The sequence below is a fragment of the Natrix helvetica genome, assembly GCF_964273705.1.
Source record: "Natrix helvetica genome assembly, chromosome: 13".
NCBI lineage: Eukaryota > Metazoa > Chordata > Lepidosauria > Squamata > Natricidae > Natrix > Natrix helvetica.
The window spans coordinates 2,674,189-2,693,010 of record NC_138557.1 but is presented as its reverse complement, the minus strand read 5'-3'; the positions used below and the strand labels follow the sequence as shown (position 1 = coordinate 2,693,010).

Below are 18,822 nucleotides of genomic sequence, written 5' to 3'. Positions count from 1 at the left end.
AGAACCTCGCTCCGCCCTGACGGCGCTAGGATTTGCCTTCCGCTCCCGCTGGGAGCCTTCTAGGCACATTTGGCTCCCATCCCCCATCGTCCGCAGCCGAGAGTCACGGGAGGATTCTGGCCGGGGTTTCTAGGGGGGATGGGTCAAAAGACTGCGGCCTTCCCAGGCCGATGCAGGAAGCACTTTTGCGCAGGCGCGCCCGCTCGTGCGTCCATCCGGGTCCTCCGGCGGCTGTTGCCCGGGCGGTTGCCATGGAGCCCGGCCGGAAGTTCGGGGGCGGAGCCAGCGCAAGGTGTGTGTGAGAGGGGGCGCAATTGTGGTGGGCTTCTCCGCCCGAGACACTCGTCGCGTCGCCGGCATGTCGCGGAGCCCCAGCGAGGCCGCGGAGGAGCGGGAGTCGGTGAGGGCCGGTAGGGGAGACTCCAGGTCCCATCATCCCCAGCCAGCCAGACCCCCCCCCCGGGGGGGGAAGTGCAGGGAAGGGCTGGCAAGGGGGGGAGGCGAAGCGTTATTGGCGAGGGGGTGGGGTGGGGGGAGGACGAGGGGGGAGGCTGGGCGGAGATTCACGTGAACCGTGCCCATTCCCACGTTACGGAGATGCCCAGGCAGGGTCCTGAAGATCCGGGACTGCCCCCCCCCCTCTTGGCATGGTATCAGGAGTCCCATGTTGCACTGCACTCCCGGCTGTTGGTTGAAGAGGTATCTCCCAAGGGCCCCCCGCCCCCTACTGACAGGGCAAGCCAGGAGTGGGTTCGTTCTCTACACACACACACACACACACACAGCCCCCACGTCCCTCTGTTTATATGTACAAGTGGCTTTATATAAACAGAGCAAACAGCACCCACTCCTTAGCAGGACAGATGATGTTCCCTGGTTCAGTCATGAAACGTCTGCAAGAAAAGTACCCAGTTCAGAAAGGAACAAAGATCCTGCGGTCGTCATTCTTGTCCTCCTTCTCAACTCTACGAAATCCCACTCCTTCCCAGCATTGATGATATGACCTAGTTAGGTAAAGAAATGCCTGCAAGAAAACAACCAAGCTCAGAGAGCAGCACCAAGGACTGCGCCCACAGTTCACCACTGAGCTAATCTACCCTACCAACCTACCTATCCATCCACCCACCCACCCAGCTACCTACCTACTGTATCATTTATCTATCTTTATCTATCTATCATCTATGTAGGTATCTACCTGTCTGTCTGTTTGCCCATCCATCTATCTATCTTCATACTAGACCAACAAACAAGTAGTAAACAGCCCAACAACACTGACAGAGCAAGCCACTAGTATATATAAACAGAGCCACTAGTATATATAAACCCAAACCCTTACTAGTACTTAAGATGTTACCTAGCTGGGTAATGAACATCTGTGAGAAAACCTCAATCTTAGAGGGCACCAAGAGCCCCATGCATTAGATCTTTTATAGCTGATTGTTCCAGACAGTAACTTGCATTCTGTCACTGGCATCTTGAGTTGGCCAACCAATATCACAGATGGCTGATGATGGATGGATGGTTATTATTTTTCTAACCTTCCTGAGAAATTTAGATTGGTCATATTCCAGCCATCTCAGGCTAAAGATTCTAGGATAAAAGGATGAGAAAGAGAAGTAGCTGCCAGTCAGAATTGACTCTATTGATGGACCCCTGCTCCAGCTCAGTGAATGCCAACCTCATAGAGTTATTTAGATAGCACACTTCAGGATGAAATCTTATAATAATTATGTCTTTACAGGCAGAAGATAATTCTCTTGCTCTGACCTATGATTCTGATACAGAAACAGTAAGTTGGGCTAGATATTTTTCAATTCTCTCATTTTCTATACCTTGATCCTGGATGGATTCAGATGCCACACTAAAAAAAATAACGGTTTGTTAATCAAACCACAGTAATCTGGTTTTGTGTTTTAGGTTAATTCAAATTAAACCGTCAAACTGTTTGGAGCCTATCTCTGATACTCGAGCTAGACAAAGAAAATTTTGCAATGGATTCATATGTCTATTTGCTTTCAAATTCTAAACGCTTCTGAGCATTTTCTGCTTTTTTAAACACTTTGGAATTGATGTGACCTTAAAACACTGGGTGCTCTAATAGCCATCGGAACCCAATAAATCTGTAATTGCAAGAGAATTCTGCTCAGAAAATGAAACACCAGCGGGGAATTCACCAAGAAAAAAGCCCTAGTAACAAATTGCAACACAAAGTCTTTTTTTGTTTGTTTGTTTTACAGACGCTGAAGAAGAAAATGTCTCGCAGGCCTGCAAAATCAAGTTAGTGTCACATCACAGCATTGGTTGACCTGGTGTCCTTTCCTTTCAGACAACTTAGTCTTAATAAAAATCTGCAAGTTTTCGTTGAAAGATCTCCTTTTTATGGAAAGGGATCGAGAGGTAGAACTCGCTGCTAGAAGTACAATGCGTTCTTCCAAAAAGTGTTACCTAGTTCTTTGAAAACATGTCACATTTTTGCTATACCTGATTAAGAAAGGCCCACTCTGCTACGTGTTATGCAGCACGAATTATTATGAATTATTTTTTGCAAGATCCTAAAGAGCCTGCTCATCTTGTAACAAAATGAAATGTTAGTATCTTGCTTGCTTTTTAATACTTTTAATCTTGGGGTTTTTTTTTTCTTTTGTCTTTTCTGCAGGATCTCCATATACCTCTTACACCTGCCTCCATTCTAAACGAACTGGATTTCTGCGGACTTTTAAAAGCGCAGAGAGTAAGCGCTTTGAGAGCCCCTTAGTGAAAGCCTCAAAGCAATATTGGCGTGGTTCTCTGAAGCAAGGTATGAAATCTTGGCTCTTCCTTTACCAGAGCATTCCGGAGCCCAGTAGAACCGAGAACTGAGGATCGGGGGCCAAAATCCCTGGGTTGGACTTTTCTCCTCCCTTGGTTCCCTCCCATTGCCCACCCCTGTGTGACCAGTCAGGTTCAGGCAGGACGTTTTCCTAACTGGTATGCAGCTGATAATGCTGGGCGAACTTGAAGCAGCGTCTCAAAGAGAGAACAGCACTTACTTTGGGTTTCCCTCTTGCCTCCCCCTCTCCCCCCATCCTTTCATGGCAATCTGTCAGTGAACAGTACCGCAGCGCAAGCAGGCATTGAGGTGGCAGCTGACAGCCCCATTCCCCTCTTCACTAGGTACCTGGATGAGCCACTCCAAGTCCGACATTGGCATCAGAACTGCTTCCTCCCCTCTTGCCGGCAGCACACCTGAGTATCTCAAGGAAGCTTTGGGGATGAAGAAACCGAAACACGCTCGCTCTGCCAGCCGTGGTGAGTTCGGAGGCAGAGAACTGGATAGAAATGATGGATGGGAACTGAACAAGGAGGGATTCAGCCTAGAAATAAGGAGGAATTTCCTGACAGTGAGAACAATCAACCCATGGCACAGAAGCTGCCTTTGGAAGTTGTGGGAGCTTCATCCCTGGAGGCTTTCAAGAAGAGACTGGACAGCCATATTGTCAGAAATGGTGTAGGCTCTGCTACAAGGTCCCTTCCGTCTAATCTAAACTCTGCCTCTAGGAGGCGAGGCAGGCCTGGCACATGCTTTTGAAAAGCTAAGACTTGAAAACCAAGATTTGTAAACATAGTGGCGGATAATCTGTAGCTTGGGTGGAGGCTTTTGTTACCGTGCTAGGAAACGTCTTCAGTGGAATTTAGGGGAATCCCTAAAGCTTGGAGATCAAAGCTCCACCCTCATTGGTAAACATCCTGATTCTGTGAAACTTTTTAAGTTTTGGGTTTTTTTAAAAACTTCTTCAGACCCAGAGGAAGTCATCGTAAATAGGGACTCATAAACTGCCAGGAGTTCATTTAGATTGAATAATCTCTGTCTAGGCCAGGGATGTCCAAACTTGGGAACTTTAAGACTTGTGGACTTCAACTCCCAGAATTCCTCCAGTGCTGGCTGGGGAATTCTGGGAATGAAAGTCCACAGGTCTTAAAAGCTGCCCAGTGTAAATTTCATAAATAAATAAGAGAAACCATCCTTTTTTCTACCTGCCTGCTAAATAGTCTTAAGCAAGCCCCCCGTCTTCCAATCTGCCTTCAGCATCCTTTCTGCAAAATGGGCACAATGCCACAGAACTCCTTTGAAAAAAAGATGGCTGCAGCAGAGATGACAGATGTGTCCTATTGATGCCTTGTTGTCAAAGTGCCACGTAAAGTTGCTCTCGTCCTCTCAGTTCTTGCACGGAGCTGCTTCCCTCGCCAAAGAAAAATTATAAATTAAAACTTGCGTCTCTAAGCCTAGATCACAAACCTCACATCCAAGTTGCCTTCAGACTTCTAGGTGATGGTCTCAGCCTCAGTTAGCACCAACACCAACTCCAGAATTCTTAGTCTGTCTGAGATTCCAGCAGCTTTAAAGAAAAGGAGGAATGAACACATGTGAAAGCTTGGCAACAGATAGAATTATATGGGGTTAAAATATTTTATCCCTGTCTTTCGGGGGCTTGGCTCCTTTTCTAGGCTACATCCCCGGGACTCCAGACTACAAGGAAAAGGAGGATATGTACGACGAGATAATCGAGCTAAAGAAGGTGAGAACAACAATTTCTATCTCCTCCTCCTGCGTGGACTGAACAGAACATACTTTTGGGAGAGTTTTAGTTCATACGCTTTTCTCCCTTTGAAGCCTGGTCTGTTGGGGCCCACCAGCGCCCAGGGGAGCTGGCAGCAGATTCGGACAGTGAGGAGGTTGGGGAGGAACATGGGCCAGTCCTGGAGGTTGGGGAAGGCTCCGATGAGGGCTCTGGGTCGGAGGCAGAGAGGGGGCCAGGGCCATCCGACAGTCATCAGCTCCCTTCAGACATCAGTAAGGCAGAGGAATAGCTGAAGCCTGTTCCCAGTGTGCGCATGCGCAGAGCTGCCACACGAAGGGAAGAGCTAAAGAACAGGGGTCGACTTGGGACTAAGGCCACAGGTGGACGATGAATGGCCCCTCCCAGAGCAAATAAAAGAGGAGCGAAAGGGGAGTGGAGTTTGCAGGAGACAATCAGTTTGCTTAATTGGTTCTTGACTCTGTGAGGCTCCTTGCCACATTCTGCAGTTATCAGCCTGGCAGCTCTCCAAGCCAGATGAGGTCTGTGACTGTAAATCCTCCCTTGAAAGACTTTGCTGGAGGTGAATGAGCAGAATTCACAGCAAATTAATAAAAGGGGTTTTTGTTGGGACCAGGAGTTTGCTTCCTGCTCTTGGGAATCCTCGGTCAGAACCTGGTCTATCTGCTTTCTGGGAAATGTTTAAAAGCAACAGGGCGGGAGGGGAGCTGCTGAAGACTTAAAGGTGTCCTAGACAAGATTCCTAGGAAGAAAAAAGAAATGAGATTCTCTGATGCCACCATGCAAGAGAAATTTTCTCTTGTTTCCGTTTCCCGTCGCCTTCCTCAAGGATTCTGAAAGATTTCTCTTTCTCCTCCCCTTCCGTGACAGACCATCCAAGCTCAGAAGTGCGAAGCGGATCGGATGAAAACCAAACTTCGGCGGGTGGAAGAAGACAACACCCGGAAGGACAGGCAAATGGAGCAGCTTTTGGAGCCCTTCAAGGTAAGCCCAGGGTCCCACCCGATGGCTCTTTCGCCTTCTGACCCCTGAGCAGGGAAGCCGATTGCTTTGGGCTTTCTGAGTTTCTGGGGCTGAAGCCTGGCGGGGGCGGCCTTGATTAAGCAAACCGCAAAACCTGGCAACACCCATTCTCCATGGTGGCAAATATCTGTAGCTGGGGTGGAGGATGAGGGTGGAGGTTCGTTCTCTGAGCTTGTGGGTTGGACGTTTCATTACCAGACTGAATAACATCTTCAGTTAGAGTTTAGGGAATGGGAGTGTTGGTTGTCTTTTGCTTATAAGGGCTTTGTGTGGTCAGTAAGTATTGTGATGGGGAGGTCACATCCAGTGAGGGTTTCGTCAGTTGTGGGTCTTGTGATGGGTCTTGTGATCGGTCAGGTGGAATCCATCACCCAGGCCCTTGGACTGCAAGGCCATCAAACCGGTCAGTCCTAGAGGAGATCCACCCTCACTGCTCTTTAGAAGGCCATAATCCTGAAGACAAAACTCAAATGCTTTGGCCAACTCATGAGAAGGAAGGACTCCCTGGAGAAGATTAAGGCCTTTGAACTCTGGTGCTGGAGAAGACTCCTGCAAGTCCCTTGGACTGCAAGGCCATCCAACCGGTCAGTCCTAGAGGAGATCCACCCTCACTGCTCTTTAGAAGGCCAGATCCTGAAGAGGAAGCTCAAAGGCTTTGGCCACCTGTTGAGAAGGAAGAAGGACTCCCTGGAGAAGATTAAGGCCTTTGAACTCTGGTGCTGGAGAAGACTCCTGCAAGTCCCTTGGACTGCAAGGCCATCCAACCGGTCAGTCCTAGAGGAGATCAATCCTGGCTGCTCTTTAGAAGGCCAGATCCTGAAGAGGAAACTCAAAGACTTTGGCCCCCTAAGGAGAAGGAAGAAGGACTCCCTGGAGAAGAGCCTCATGCTGGGAACGATGGAGGGCAAAAGAAGAAGAAGGGGACGGCAGAGAATGAGGGGGCTGGATGGAGTCACCCAAGCGGTCGGCGTGAGCTTCAATGGACTCTAGAGGATGGGAGAGGACAGGAAGGCCTGGACGAACGTGGTCCATGGAGTCATGATGGGTTGGACACGACTTTGCAACCCACAACAACAACAACCCATCACACCTGACCCATCACAAGACCCTCCCCTGACATGACCTTCCCATCACAAGACCTACTGAACACACGAAGCCCTTATAATCAGAACACTAACGCTGACATCCCCTCAACTCCACTGAAGACCTTACCTAACGAAACATTCGGAAACCAACCCATAAGCTCAGAGAACAAGCATCCATCCTCCCAGTTCACTAATCAGGAAGGCTCAAGGGTTTCGTGTTTTTTCTTTTTCAGTATTCTGAATTTAGCTGGGTACGGACAGAACAGAAAAACGACAGCAGCTTGGTAAATGCACCTTTTCGCCCTCCCCACCCACCCCTCTGTTCTGCCTTCATCGCTTTCCAGAACCAGGAAAGTCCAATAAAGAGGCAACCTCTTCTTCTTCTTCTTCTTCTTTCCCTCTCTCTCTTGGAATAGATGATAAATGGCTTGAAGCAGAAGATTCTCAAGCTAGAACAGCAGTGCAAGGAGAAAGACAATACCATTAAGTATGGAGAAGCTGTCGATTATTTTCCCCCCCCGCCTCTTCCTTCTTGCAGAAGACCCAAGTTTCCCAACAATAACTTGGTCGTTGGCCTGTGGGACTCCTGGCTACAGGGTTCTCCTGCGTTTGGCCAGAATGGTATAAGGACTTCCGCCTTGAGCAGGGGGTTGGACTAGAAGACCTCCAAGGTCCCTCCCAACTCTCTTATTCTGCTCATGAAAGTCGAACGCAGGCTGGGAGGGCAGAATAGGAAAATAATCCATGTGTTCTCTTGACTTATTTGTTTTGACTTCTCCCCGTCTCCCACCCTTAAGGCTCTGAAAAGGGGGATCTAGTCATAACTTAACATTGATAGTGATCCATCCGTGTACTTAAGAAATCTTTAGGGGGTTGACCTCTGCTTCTTTGGATGGGCCAATCCTTCTCCTTCTGTGTCTTGTTCCCCCCCAAAGTCAACTCCAGGCCGACATGAAGAATACCAACATGGAAGAAATGACTGTCGCTCTGCGTACTTCCTACCAAGAGGTATGAAAAACGACGTGAAAGAGAGAAGCCTCATTAAAAGCATTTGGTTAAACGTTGCTTGCTGCGGTTCTGTGGGCTGTGGGGCTCTGTCTATTTCTCAGGAGCTCCCCCAGAAAATTGGGGGTGTCAATAGCCTCGGCTTCTTTTGTGCCACCTAACGAGAGATTGTTGCAGAGCTCAGCTTCTTCCACATGAGATTGTTAGCTTCGTTAATATTCTTTCCCCTTTTCAGATCCGGCGCCTCCAGAACCTGCTGACACACTCAAAAGTCGTGCAACGGAAGTACGTGTATTCCTTTGGGGCTTTCTGCCTGTGCCTAACTTTCTGCTGGCTAGTTTCTATTCTTCACTGATTGCTGTGCAGGAAGAGAAATGTAAAGGTTTTTTTTTAAAAAAAGGTCATTGGCTAAGCGTCGTTCTCTTTGTTTAGCTGAGTTAGCAGACTTGTGATTCTTGTAATACTCATAGGAAGCTGCCATTTTCCCTAAAAAAATGGTAAAAGAATTTTCCTGAATTTGAGGCTGGGAGTTGAGTTGGAATTCTTGGCTGACTCCTTCCTCACCGTTTGAAGGAGCAAGCTGAGTGAATAAGGCAGCTTCAAGAGCGGTTGGCGCATCCTAACCCTAACCGTTCTACCTCTTTTGATGGCAGCTTCTAGGGAAATCCACCATCAAGTGTTCCGTTTTTGCGCAAAAGGCCTCAAGGTTGATTGCCAGCATCCATAGTTCAAATGCAAACCACGGGACCGATAGTGCTTTGAGTTCATTTTCACAATTAAAAATAACCTTTTCCCCTCCCCTAAATCCCGGAGCTTGATTAATAAATACACTTTGTTAACCTTTGGGAAGTCCAAGCAGAGATCTTTTCCTCAGGCTCCCAATTGCTAAAGACTTTGAATACTAAAAGTTGCCCAGTTTCTATAAGATCAGATGAAAGATTCAGAGGAGGAAGAGATTGATGGCAGCTGAGGAAGAAGAAGATAGAAAAGGGCCTGTGCAATCCAAGGACGATTGGCGGATTGTGGCACTCAAGGTAGTTTTGTGGAAACTTAGAGTAAGACCCCCCTCCCTCCCCTTTTTTCTTTCTCTTTTTTTCTTCCTTCCTCCTTCCCTCCTCCCTTCTTTTTTCCTTCTTTTCTTTCTCCTTCCCTCCCTCTTTCTTTCTCTTTTTCTTCCTTCCTGCCTCCCTCCCTCCCTTCTTTTCCTCCCTTCCTTTCTTTCTTCATACGTTGGTGGCATTCTACAAATAATTAAGATGTCTACTGTTACACAGTGCCCCCAACGAGCCGTGCAAAATCCAGGCATTGCCCCGAAGAGAGAAGTTTAGAATTTTATCTAAACTTTAACCCAGGAGGAATATGTAAGGGACAGTACCCCAGGGAAGCATCGTGATTTCAAACGGAAGCTGCCACCTTGATTTCAGGGCAGGGAGAGCAAAATTTAAGGCAGACTCGCCTTTGCTCAATCATCAGAAAGCTCAGAAATGTCCGTATTTTCACAAAGGCAGGCGGTCAAACTCTGGGTAAAGGAGGGAGCAAGACACGGCCACATTTTGTGTTGCCACAGGGTTTTTCCTCCTCTTTTTTTGAGCCTAGAGCTTCCGAGAGCCCACGCCAGAAGCTGCTCAGTACGGCCGTCTTCCAACTATCCGAAAGGATGAAGGAGCTGCAGGAGCAGAACGAAAGACTGAAAGCAGACATGGATCACGCTCTGAGCAGCTTCCTCTCCTCCAGCCAAGCCAAAGGTCAGCATCCTGACCACTCCAACAGGTCTCCAAAACAGTGTTTCTCAACCTTGGCCACTTTTGAAGTGGGTGGGCTTCAGCTCCGCTGGGCAGGGGATTCTGGATATTGAAGTCCCCTCACCTACAAGCTGCTCTGACCCAGGCTTCCTTAGAAAGCAAGAAGCAAAGTCTTGGTCCCGACAAAATCTCTGGCCTAGAGGTGGAGCTCTCGCCTTGCAACCAGGAGGCTGTGAGTTCGATCCTAGGTAGAGGCAGATATTTCTCTCTCTCTGGGCACGATGAGAATTTATCTGCTGGACAAAATTCCGCCTTGGCGACAGGAAGGGCATCTGGTCAGTAAACCCTCCGCTCCATCCAGTTGCCCAAGCTCCACCCCCGCAAGGGATTAAAGACGGTGATACACCTTCTTCCTATCCCTCCCTCGTTCTCTCGCCCTCCCTCTGATCCTCGGTGGTCAAACTCTAGCAAGGGAATACGCACCTCCAGCTTTTACAACCAGCACCCTTCTGATGGCTGATGGGCCTCCCTTTGCGTCTCCCCCATTTTGAAAACTGTATTCCTTTTTCCTCAGATTACGTTGCTCGTCAGAGACAGAAACTCTTCCAACTGATTTCTGCTGGGGAAAAAGTAAGTGAATCAGAGGTCCGGGACTATCTTAAATACAGCATGATATCTGTTAGTGACAGATGATGGCTTCATCATTAGCTTACTCTATAAAGCCTTAGTAAGACCACACCTAGAATCCTGCATCCAGTTTTGGTCACTACACTAAAATCAAGAGTTTGAGACTAGAAAGAGCGCAGAAAAGAGCAACCAAGACGATTAGGGGACTGGAGACTAAAACATGATGAATGGTTGCAGGAACTGGATAGGTCTAGTTTAATGAAAAGAAGGACTAGGGGAGACATGATAGCATCTTCCAATATTTTGAGGGGCTGCCACAAAGAAGGGGGGGGTCAAATTATGCTCCAAAGCACACGAAGGCCAGACAAGGAATAATAGATGGTAACTGATCAAGGAGAGATTCAACCTGGAAATAAGGAGAATTTTTTCTGACAGAGAGAACAATTGACCCATGGAACAGCTTGTCTTTAGAAGTTGTGGGAGTTTCATCACTGGAGGCTTTCAAGAAGGGACCGGACTGCCATTTGTTGGAAATGGTGCAGGGTCTTCTGATTGGACGGGGGCTTGGACTAGATGACCTACAAGGCCTCTTCCAACTCTGTTAATCTGTAATCTGTAATTTGCCACCTTTTGCAAGATGGCCAGGATCATGGTTAGAAGCTGCTGACCAGGATTGGTTTTTTTTGGGGGGGGGCACCCAAAAGGAGAAATTTCATGCTGCTTCCTCCACCAGCTTGTTCCTAACTCCAGAAAGGGGTCCAACTTCAAAGCAAGCAGCTGCTAAATGGCTCTATTAGTTTTCCTTTTGCAATCTGTCCCCTTTGCCTCTTTGGACTACCATCCCCAGCATCCCCAGCATCCCCAGCAGCGAATAAAAGATCAGAAAGGCTGCATATTGTAGAAGGCTGCTTAGATCGTCTTTTTTCAACACACACACACCAGCTGAACTGCTTCCCATTAAAGCACATTTCATTTTTCCTGTGCTTCTAGCTCATTAGATAAGTGCAGGAGGAGGTAACTTGCAGAGGAAAAAAAAACATTTCAGGTGATCAGTGTTTCTTTTCTTTTTTCTCTCTTCCAGGAAGTGGAGGATGGGTTGCAGCCTTCAGAGGCCAGCCGGGCGCTGTTGCTCTCTCCCACAGCTTCTGAAGAAGTGGATGGCTCGGTTGCTAAGGAATCCGATCTCCCAGATGTGTCTGAAGCTCTCGGCAAGAACATCGTCACGGGGCTGAGAAACCGTATTCTCGTCCTTCAGAATCAGCTGGCAGTTAAAGAGTTACGTTCCTGGGGCTCAGCCAACAGAACCCAACTCCCGCTTATTGCCGATTTGGGGGAGAAACCATCCAAATTTTCTTTCTCTCCCCCCCCCCCTCTTTCCACCAGTCAAAAGTGAACACAGAGCCCAGCCCAAATTTATTGGTAAAGTCTGACCTCCCCTAATTAGCCCGCACTATAGAGCTTTTGGGGGTTGAAGAGTAGCTGTTTGTCCCTGGGGTGGAGGGGGGTTGGAGTTAATCCCCTTCTAAGATCTAAAGCAGAACTTCAGATCTGGGTTGTAAGTCCCCTTTTTCAGGTAGGTGGTAATTTCCAACAGTCTCTTGTTGTTAGTTGTGAAGTCATGTCCAACACATTGTGACCCCATGGACAACATTCCTCCAGGCCTTCCTGTCCTCTACCATCCTCTGGAGTCCATTGAAGCTCACACTGGCTGCTGCACTGACTCCATCCAGCCACCTTATTCTCTGTTGTCCCCTTCTTCTTTTGCCCCAATCTTTCCCAGCATGAGGGAGTCCTTCCTTCTCCTTAGGTGGCCAAAGTCTTTGAGTTTCCTCTTCAGGATCTGGCCTTCTAAAGAGCAGCCAGGGTGGATCTCCTCTAGGACTGACCGGTTGGATGGCCTTGCAGTCCAAGGGACTTGCAGGAGTCTTCTCCAGCACCAGAGTTCAAAGGCCTCCATTCTTTGCCGCTCAGCCTTCCTTATGGTCCAACCTTCACAGCCATCCTTTGCAACTGAGAAAACGGCCTCTAAGTGAGGTCTACTATGCAAGACACCTCAGGGAGCACCTGTCGAATCGCAGTTCTTCTGAATATCATCCCCAGGATTTGATGCATCTGTATTAAAGGCTGGCTGCGCAAATGATCCATGTCATCTTTCTGCAGGGCAGAAATCCAACAGCTGGAACAGAAGTTGAGAGGCCTGGAAGGCAACCAAGAAATCACCTGCAGAAAGGCTGGGATTGATGTGACACAACCTCCAGATCAGGTGAAAACGACATCCCCTTCCAACCATTTAATTTGCTCGGCGAGCTGCCATTGTCTAATATTGACAAATCTAGTTTCTGTGGAAGAGCCCCAGAAGGTCTGGGCTCTTATCTGGCTGTGGATCTCAATATTTTCTTAGCCTTTTTCCCTCTGAAGATCTTCCTGTAGCCAAGGATTTATATTTCTGCCGTATCGAAACTTCGATATTCTCCTGGTGGCAAGTGATGTATGGCCTCTTGGCAATTAAGGCAGGGTCAGGGAGAAACATAGCATGATGGGAGGTCAATGACAGCCAAATATGTTAGGGTCAGGATCTTGGCTGGGAGATCCCTGGCTTTGCTCATCCCCTTCTCACTTTGTGAATGGCTAGAAGACTCTTCAATGCTGTAGCAAAACTCTGCAGTCTCTGAACTGGCGCTTAGCCTGCCTACCCTCTTCTCTCCCCTCTTCTCTCTTCCTTAATCCAGGGCCACTCTGGTTCCGTCAGGCATGAAAGATCAGCTCCAGTTTAACTGATTTATTGTCATTCATGCCCGTGTACCTAGATCCTAGGGTAGAGGCAGATATTTATCTCTCTCTGGGCACGATGAGAATATATAATATCCTGCCCCCCCCCCCCCCCCCCATGGATAGAAGTGCCACCGCCCCTTGGGTGTTTTTATCTGTTAGTGTTACTGGATACTTCGGATCAGAGCTCAGGCGGCTGGGGATATTGCCCGGTCACTCGGGCCAGCCTCTTGTGGCAGCGAGGAGGTTGATAACGCTTGGAGAGTGGCGCACTTTTATAATGACTTTTCCAAAACTCAAATCCTGCACCAGACTGCTGGTGCGTCAATTGTGCCTCTTCTGCGGGAGGCTAAGGGACGTCTGCAACTGAGCACCGAAGCATCCTAGCTCCCCTCGTTAGATTCGGATCCTGATTCCTGCTTGTTCCACTCGTAGGCTCCAAGCTCATCTCCCAGGCTGTGCTCTTTGCCTGGAGTTGTTGGTTGCAAAGCAGGGAGGGAAGAGGAGGAGGAAGAGGAAGGGAAGACAGCAGCTCTGAGACCCGTTCAGTCTGCCTTCAGGGCTCAGGTCACACAGGGGCCTCTTGAAGAACGGTAAGTGGAAACGGATGGTTTTAAGGTGGCCTTCGTAAGCTGAGTGGTCCAGCAACCAGCTTGTCCTTGAGGCTGAATGTCTACGGAGATTCTTAGTCATCCTGTTGTAGAAAAGAAGGGACTAAGCCGTCCGGGGGAGAGATCCAGGGTCATGGTTGCCCCAAAGGCAACCGGACCTTCTGGTTTTTTCTTTTGAAGACATTTCGCTTCTCATCCAAGAAGCTTCTTCAGCTCTGAACAGAAGGATTTATATTCCTTGCGGACAGCTGGTCATTTGCATCCTTTTGGGAGAGTCGCTGAGGCCACTTGGACCTGGGAGGCTCCGCACGGGTGACCCTGAGGACACAAGACAAACCTCCAAGTGGCCTCAATGAGACTCTAAAAGGATGCAAGTGACCAACTCTGTCTGCAAGGAATATAAATCCTTCCATTCCCTGCCATCCAGTCAGAGCTGAAGAAGCTTCTTGGATGAGAAGCGAAATGTCTTCAAAGAAAAACTGGGAAGTCCATCTGCCTCTTACAAAGGCACCTTCGGCACATCCTTGAGACTAAGTGGGTCAAAGGAAGAAAGGCAACACACACACCAGTGGTGGGATTCAAATTTTTTTACTACTGGTTCTGTGGGCATGGCATGGCTTGGTGGGCGTGGCAGGAAGGATACTGTAGAATCTCCATTCCCTCCCAACTCCAGGGGAAGGTTACCCAAAATCCCTCCCCATCAGCTGAGACTCAGGAGGCAGAGTATAGAAGGGGGCAGGGGCAGCCGGTTCTCCAAACTACTCAAAATTTCCGCTACCGGTTCTCCAGAACCCGCTTAATGTCACCTCTGACGCACACACACACACACGAGGGCCCACTCAAACAGAAACCTTTCCATCCTCTAGACCAGGGGTGTCCAACCTTGGCAACTTTTAAGACCTGTGGGCTTTAACTCTCACGCTGGCTGGGGAATTCTGGGAGCTGAAGTCCACCCCTCTTAAAAGTTGACAAGGTTGGACAGCCCCCCCCCCCCCCGCCTAGACGCAGTTGGTTTGCATCCTTCATATACCGAGAGACGCGGAATCCCAATCATTTCAGCCAAAAGGCATTCCTCCACCCAACCCCCCCCCCCAGGCTGAGTTGCTCGCCAGCTGTTACAGCTATGCACACACACACACATACCGGCAGCAGCAGCTGGCTCAGCTCTGCAGAACGGAGCAAGTGTTTGGATTTGGATCAGAGGCAGTGGGGTAGCGGGTGAGGGGCAGGAATGATGGCCCCTTTATGACTTGCTGGCTCAGGAATTCTGGGAGTTGAAGTCCGGAAGTCACAAAAGGGCTTGATTTAGATGCTACCTACACCGGACCTCCTAAGCCAGGCCTGAAGGCCTCGTCTCCCTGGTGGGAGATTCGTACGGTTAGCCTTTTCCCCCCAGGTTGAGCATTCTCCCTTAGCACAGATTCAAGGATTTCAATTACGGTGCATTTGTGTAAGGCAACAAATGTGCTCTCTTCCTTCCCTCCCCCCCCCCCACACCAGTAACATATTGCCCCCTCCCCTTCCCGGGGGACCCTCTCTTCCATTGTATGTCTTGCACCCAGAAGCTAATCTGAGGTCGGAAAGAGCTTGCTTGACCTTGAGCCCATCCCCAGGATGGCGAGAATTCCTATGCAGATTCTCCTTTAAGGGTTGGGTCTCTTCGGTGACTCACCGCTTTGGAATCTGAGCTTGGATGACTCTTGCCCCCTACCCCTTATCTTTTCTTTGCAGGCCTCTCCCCTCCAGCCCCGGGAGGGAGAAAGACAGTGAAGAGATGATGGGCTGGTCGCTATTCAAATTCTCCCCTCTGGTCTTTACTTCCGATTCTGGTAATTTCGCTGACTTCCTCTTAATGTTTTTTTAAAAATACGTTTGCTTGATTTCACAATGGTGGGCTTCACCCCTTCGAGCTTTCTTAAATTTAATTGAGTTTGTCAAACATGTACAAGACAACCGGTATAAGTATAAACATGGACACGAACAAAGGAAGTGAGAACGAATAAATGGGGACAGTAGGACGGAAGGCATGCTGGTGCGCTTATGCAGGCCCCCTTTAGGGACCTCTTAGGAATCCTGGGTACAAAACTGATCTCATTTGAAAGGGGGATACAGAAGGGGGCCTGGTGTCAGCCCCTCTTGCTCGTTTGTCCTGGGGAGGGCAGTGCAGAACCAGATTTTCACTTTGAAGCCCATGATTTGAGCAGCATCTCTCAATTTTGGCAACATTAAGCTGGGGCAGACCAACTCCCAGAAGCCCTAGCTGGCTGGAGCATTCTGGGAATTGAAGTCCGCCCAACTTAATGTTGCCAAAATGAAGTAAAAGCCTTAGAAAAGAAAAGGAGGAAGGACAAACTTGGATGTGGGAAGGGCAAGTTCGGGAAAACAGGAGATCCTGGCAGGAGGTCTTCCCCTTACAATATGAGCCCCACTGGGTGGCATCTTCCTAATCTTGTTTCCAGCTGGGGAAATTTTCCCCTTAGGAAATAAGTTGAGACCCATCTCTGAAGATGTCAACTCCAGTAGACAATGTTCTGACTGAGGCTTCCCAAGAGCCTGAGCAAACTCCTGGTCCCGGCTAAAGACCCTTTTATTAATTTACAGTGAATTTTGCTCATACACATCCAGAAAACTCTTTCAAAGGAGGATTTACGGTCACAGACCTTATCTGGCTTGGAAAGCTGCCAGGTTGATATGTGCAGAACTTGGCCAGGAGCCTCGGAGAGTCACGAACCAATTAAGCGAACTAATGGTCTCCTGCAAACTCCACTCCCCTTTCGCTCCTCTTTTATTTCCTCTGGGAGGGGCCATTCATCGTCCATCTGTGGCTTTACTTCCAAGTCGACCCCTGTTCTTTAGCTGTTCCCTTCGTCTGGCAACTCTGCGTCTGTACACACTGGGAACAGGCTCCAGCTGTTCTTCTGCCTCACTGGCAGCTGATAACTGGCATACGGCTCTATCCCCCTCTCTGCCTCCGACACAGAGCCCTCGTCCGAGCCTTTTCCAGACTCCAGGACTGGCCCAGGTTCCTCCCCAACCTCCTCACTGTCCGAATCTGCTGCCAGCTCCCCTGGCCGCTGGTGGGCCACAACAGACAAGACCTTTTATTCAGGCAGGAAGTTGGCCTGTGAATTAACCCAGCAGGTTTGTCACAGGTGGCTTCGGTTGGTTTCCTCATTTGTTCTAAGTAGCGTTTCGCATCTGAGAACGAGAAGCCAGTAGCAGAGAAGCCGGAGACGAAGGTTTAGTGGTCGGGTTGTCATCGGTGACGTAGAAACAAAAGCAGGCGTGGAAACCCATCCGACTCCAAACTCCTCGGAGAATCTCCTGGTCTGAAAATGGCTGTTCTCCTCCTCCACCCCCCCCCCCCCAAGGCATCGTGTCTCTCTTCCTTTCGACCAGCTCCGCTTCTCCTTTCTTTCTTTCCAGCGACCGCCTCCCACCATCAGCGGCAGGCTTCCCCCTCAAAGCTCCAGCACCCCGGGGCTGAGTCAGACGACTCGGATGAGATCATCACCGTCATGTCTTCCTTCCCGCGAAGGACACCTCATCTTCCGGGCTCCGGCAGTTCTGTGTGATGATGTCCTCTGGGGTGCTCACCGGTTTGTGAACCAAAGACATTTTTGGGGTTTGGCGAAAAAGAAGGAAAAAAGAAGTAAGGGGACCCGTAATGTAGCCGTGTCCACTCGGTGGCTTTGATGCGGGTTACAGAGGCAACCCTCCCTTCCAGCCGTATTCCCCAGCAGGCTACTGGCAGTCCTCGGCTTATGACTACAACAGGGATGTCAAACTCAATTTCATGGAGGGCTGAATCTGAGTTGTGTTGGACCTCGGAGGGCTGGAGGGGGGGGCATGGGGCGTGGTTGGAGGTGTGGCCAGGTGGAAGTGTCCTTCCTTCCTTCCTTCCTTCCTTCCTTCCTTCCTTCCTTCCTTCCATAAAGCTAGATTAATTCATTCTTTCCTTCCTTCCTTCCATAAAGCTAGATTCCTTCTTTCCTTCCTTCCTTCCTTTCCTTCCTTCCTTCCTTCCATAAAGCTAGATTCCTTCCTTCCTTCCTTCCTCCCTCCCTCCCTCCCTCCCTCCCTCCCTTCCTTCCTTCCTTCCTTCCTTCCTTCCATAAAGCTAGATTCCTTCCTTCCTTCCCCTCTTCCTTCTCCTTTCTTCTTCCTTCACCTCTTTCCTTCCTTACTCTCTTCCCATCTTTCCTTCTTTGTCTTCGCTCTTTCCCTTTTCTCCTTTCCTGTCCCTTCTTGCATGCTCAAGTGCAAAGGGGGAAAGATTTCTCCTTATGTTTTGTTTTTAGTTTGTTTGGATACACCTCTGCCAGTGAAAACAGGGTGCAGGGGTGCTGCATGCCCCCCTTCCCTCCCCTGAGCTCCATTTTCACTAGCAGAGGCACCACGGGCCAATCCCTTGCTGTTTCCAGCCCAGCCCCTTGGACCAGATCCGGCCTGGGGGGGCCTTGAGTTTGACACCCCTGGATTACAATTCGTCTCCAAATTCCTGTTGCTAAGTGACTTTTGCCCCAACTGATGCACTTTTGTGCCACGGTTAAGTGAACCCCTGCAGTTGTTCAGTTCACAAGACAGTTGTGGAGCAAATGCAGCTTCCCCCAGGGACGTTGCTTGTCAGAAAGCCACAAAAGGGGTGGGGTGGTCATATGTTCATGTGATCGTGCCACCGTCGTAAATATGAATCCGTTGCCAAGCGTCTGAATTTTCAAAATTTTGATTAAGTGACTGTGGGGATTCTGCAACGGTCGTAAGTCTGAAAAATGGTTGTAAGCCGTCGGGGAGGGCACTAAAGAAATAGTTAGAAGTCAAGGACTACCTGTGAGGTTATCAGAACCAAATCACCCAAAACGAGCATCTCTCTCTCTCTTTTTTTTGTCTGTGTTGAATTTGGCTGCCATTTGCAGCCGTCTCCCCCTCCACGCGGTTCTTTAAACGTCCAACTTCCATCGTTCACCCACCCTCCCACATCCCCCCCCCCCCAAATATTCAGGTCTTCCTCTTCTGCTCCCATCCCGGTGGCGTCAGAGAAACTGGCGAGCTGAAAGAGCCCGTTGTGTGTCCCTCCTGTTGGCTGGGAAAGCGCATCACAAGCCCGTTAAAGAGTCGCAACGCCGTTGGAAACAAAAGTCAGAGGCCAAGCGGGATCGGCTGTGTGTGGCAAGATGGGGACGATTTTCTGTAAGCAATAAAAGATAAAGAAGTTAAGTCATGTCTGGCCATTAGCTTTTTCCACGTAATATTTTTTTTTTTAAAATCGGGGAGAGAAAAAAGTCTTCCTGTAATCTCTTGTCTCCCTCTTGCTGGAGATGGAAGTTAAAATGTTGTTTTCAACCTTTGATGCATTTACATACCTCGTCTTTTTCCCCCCAAT

The 18,822-nt window shown here is 49.1% G+C and overlaps 1 protein-coding gene across 1 annotated transcript; it reads left to right on the top strand.

Annotated features, from left to right (window-relative positions):
• The first annotated feature begins 30 nt into the window (after positions 1–30).
• IQCE (IQ motif containing E) lies at positions 31–18,656 on the top strand. Its single transcript, XM_081965840.1, is given in 20 exon segments — positions 31–297; positions 300–400; positions 1,742–1,789; positions 2,238–2,277; positions 2,657–2,797; positions 3,154–3,288; positions 4,486–4,556; positions 5,448–5,561; positions 6,919–6,969; positions 7,102–7,172; positions 7,621–7,693; positions 7,926–7,975; positions 8,662–8,724; positions 9,287–9,435; positions 10,007–10,062; positions 11,141–11,334; positions 12,220–12,322; positions 13,264–13,421; positions 15,171–15,268; positions 16,866–18,656. Coding segments are annotated over 20 exon segments (1,992 nt in total). The 5' UTR covers positions 31–170; the 3' UTR covers positions 17,015–18,656.
• Positions 18,657–18,822: the final 166 nt, after the last annotated feature.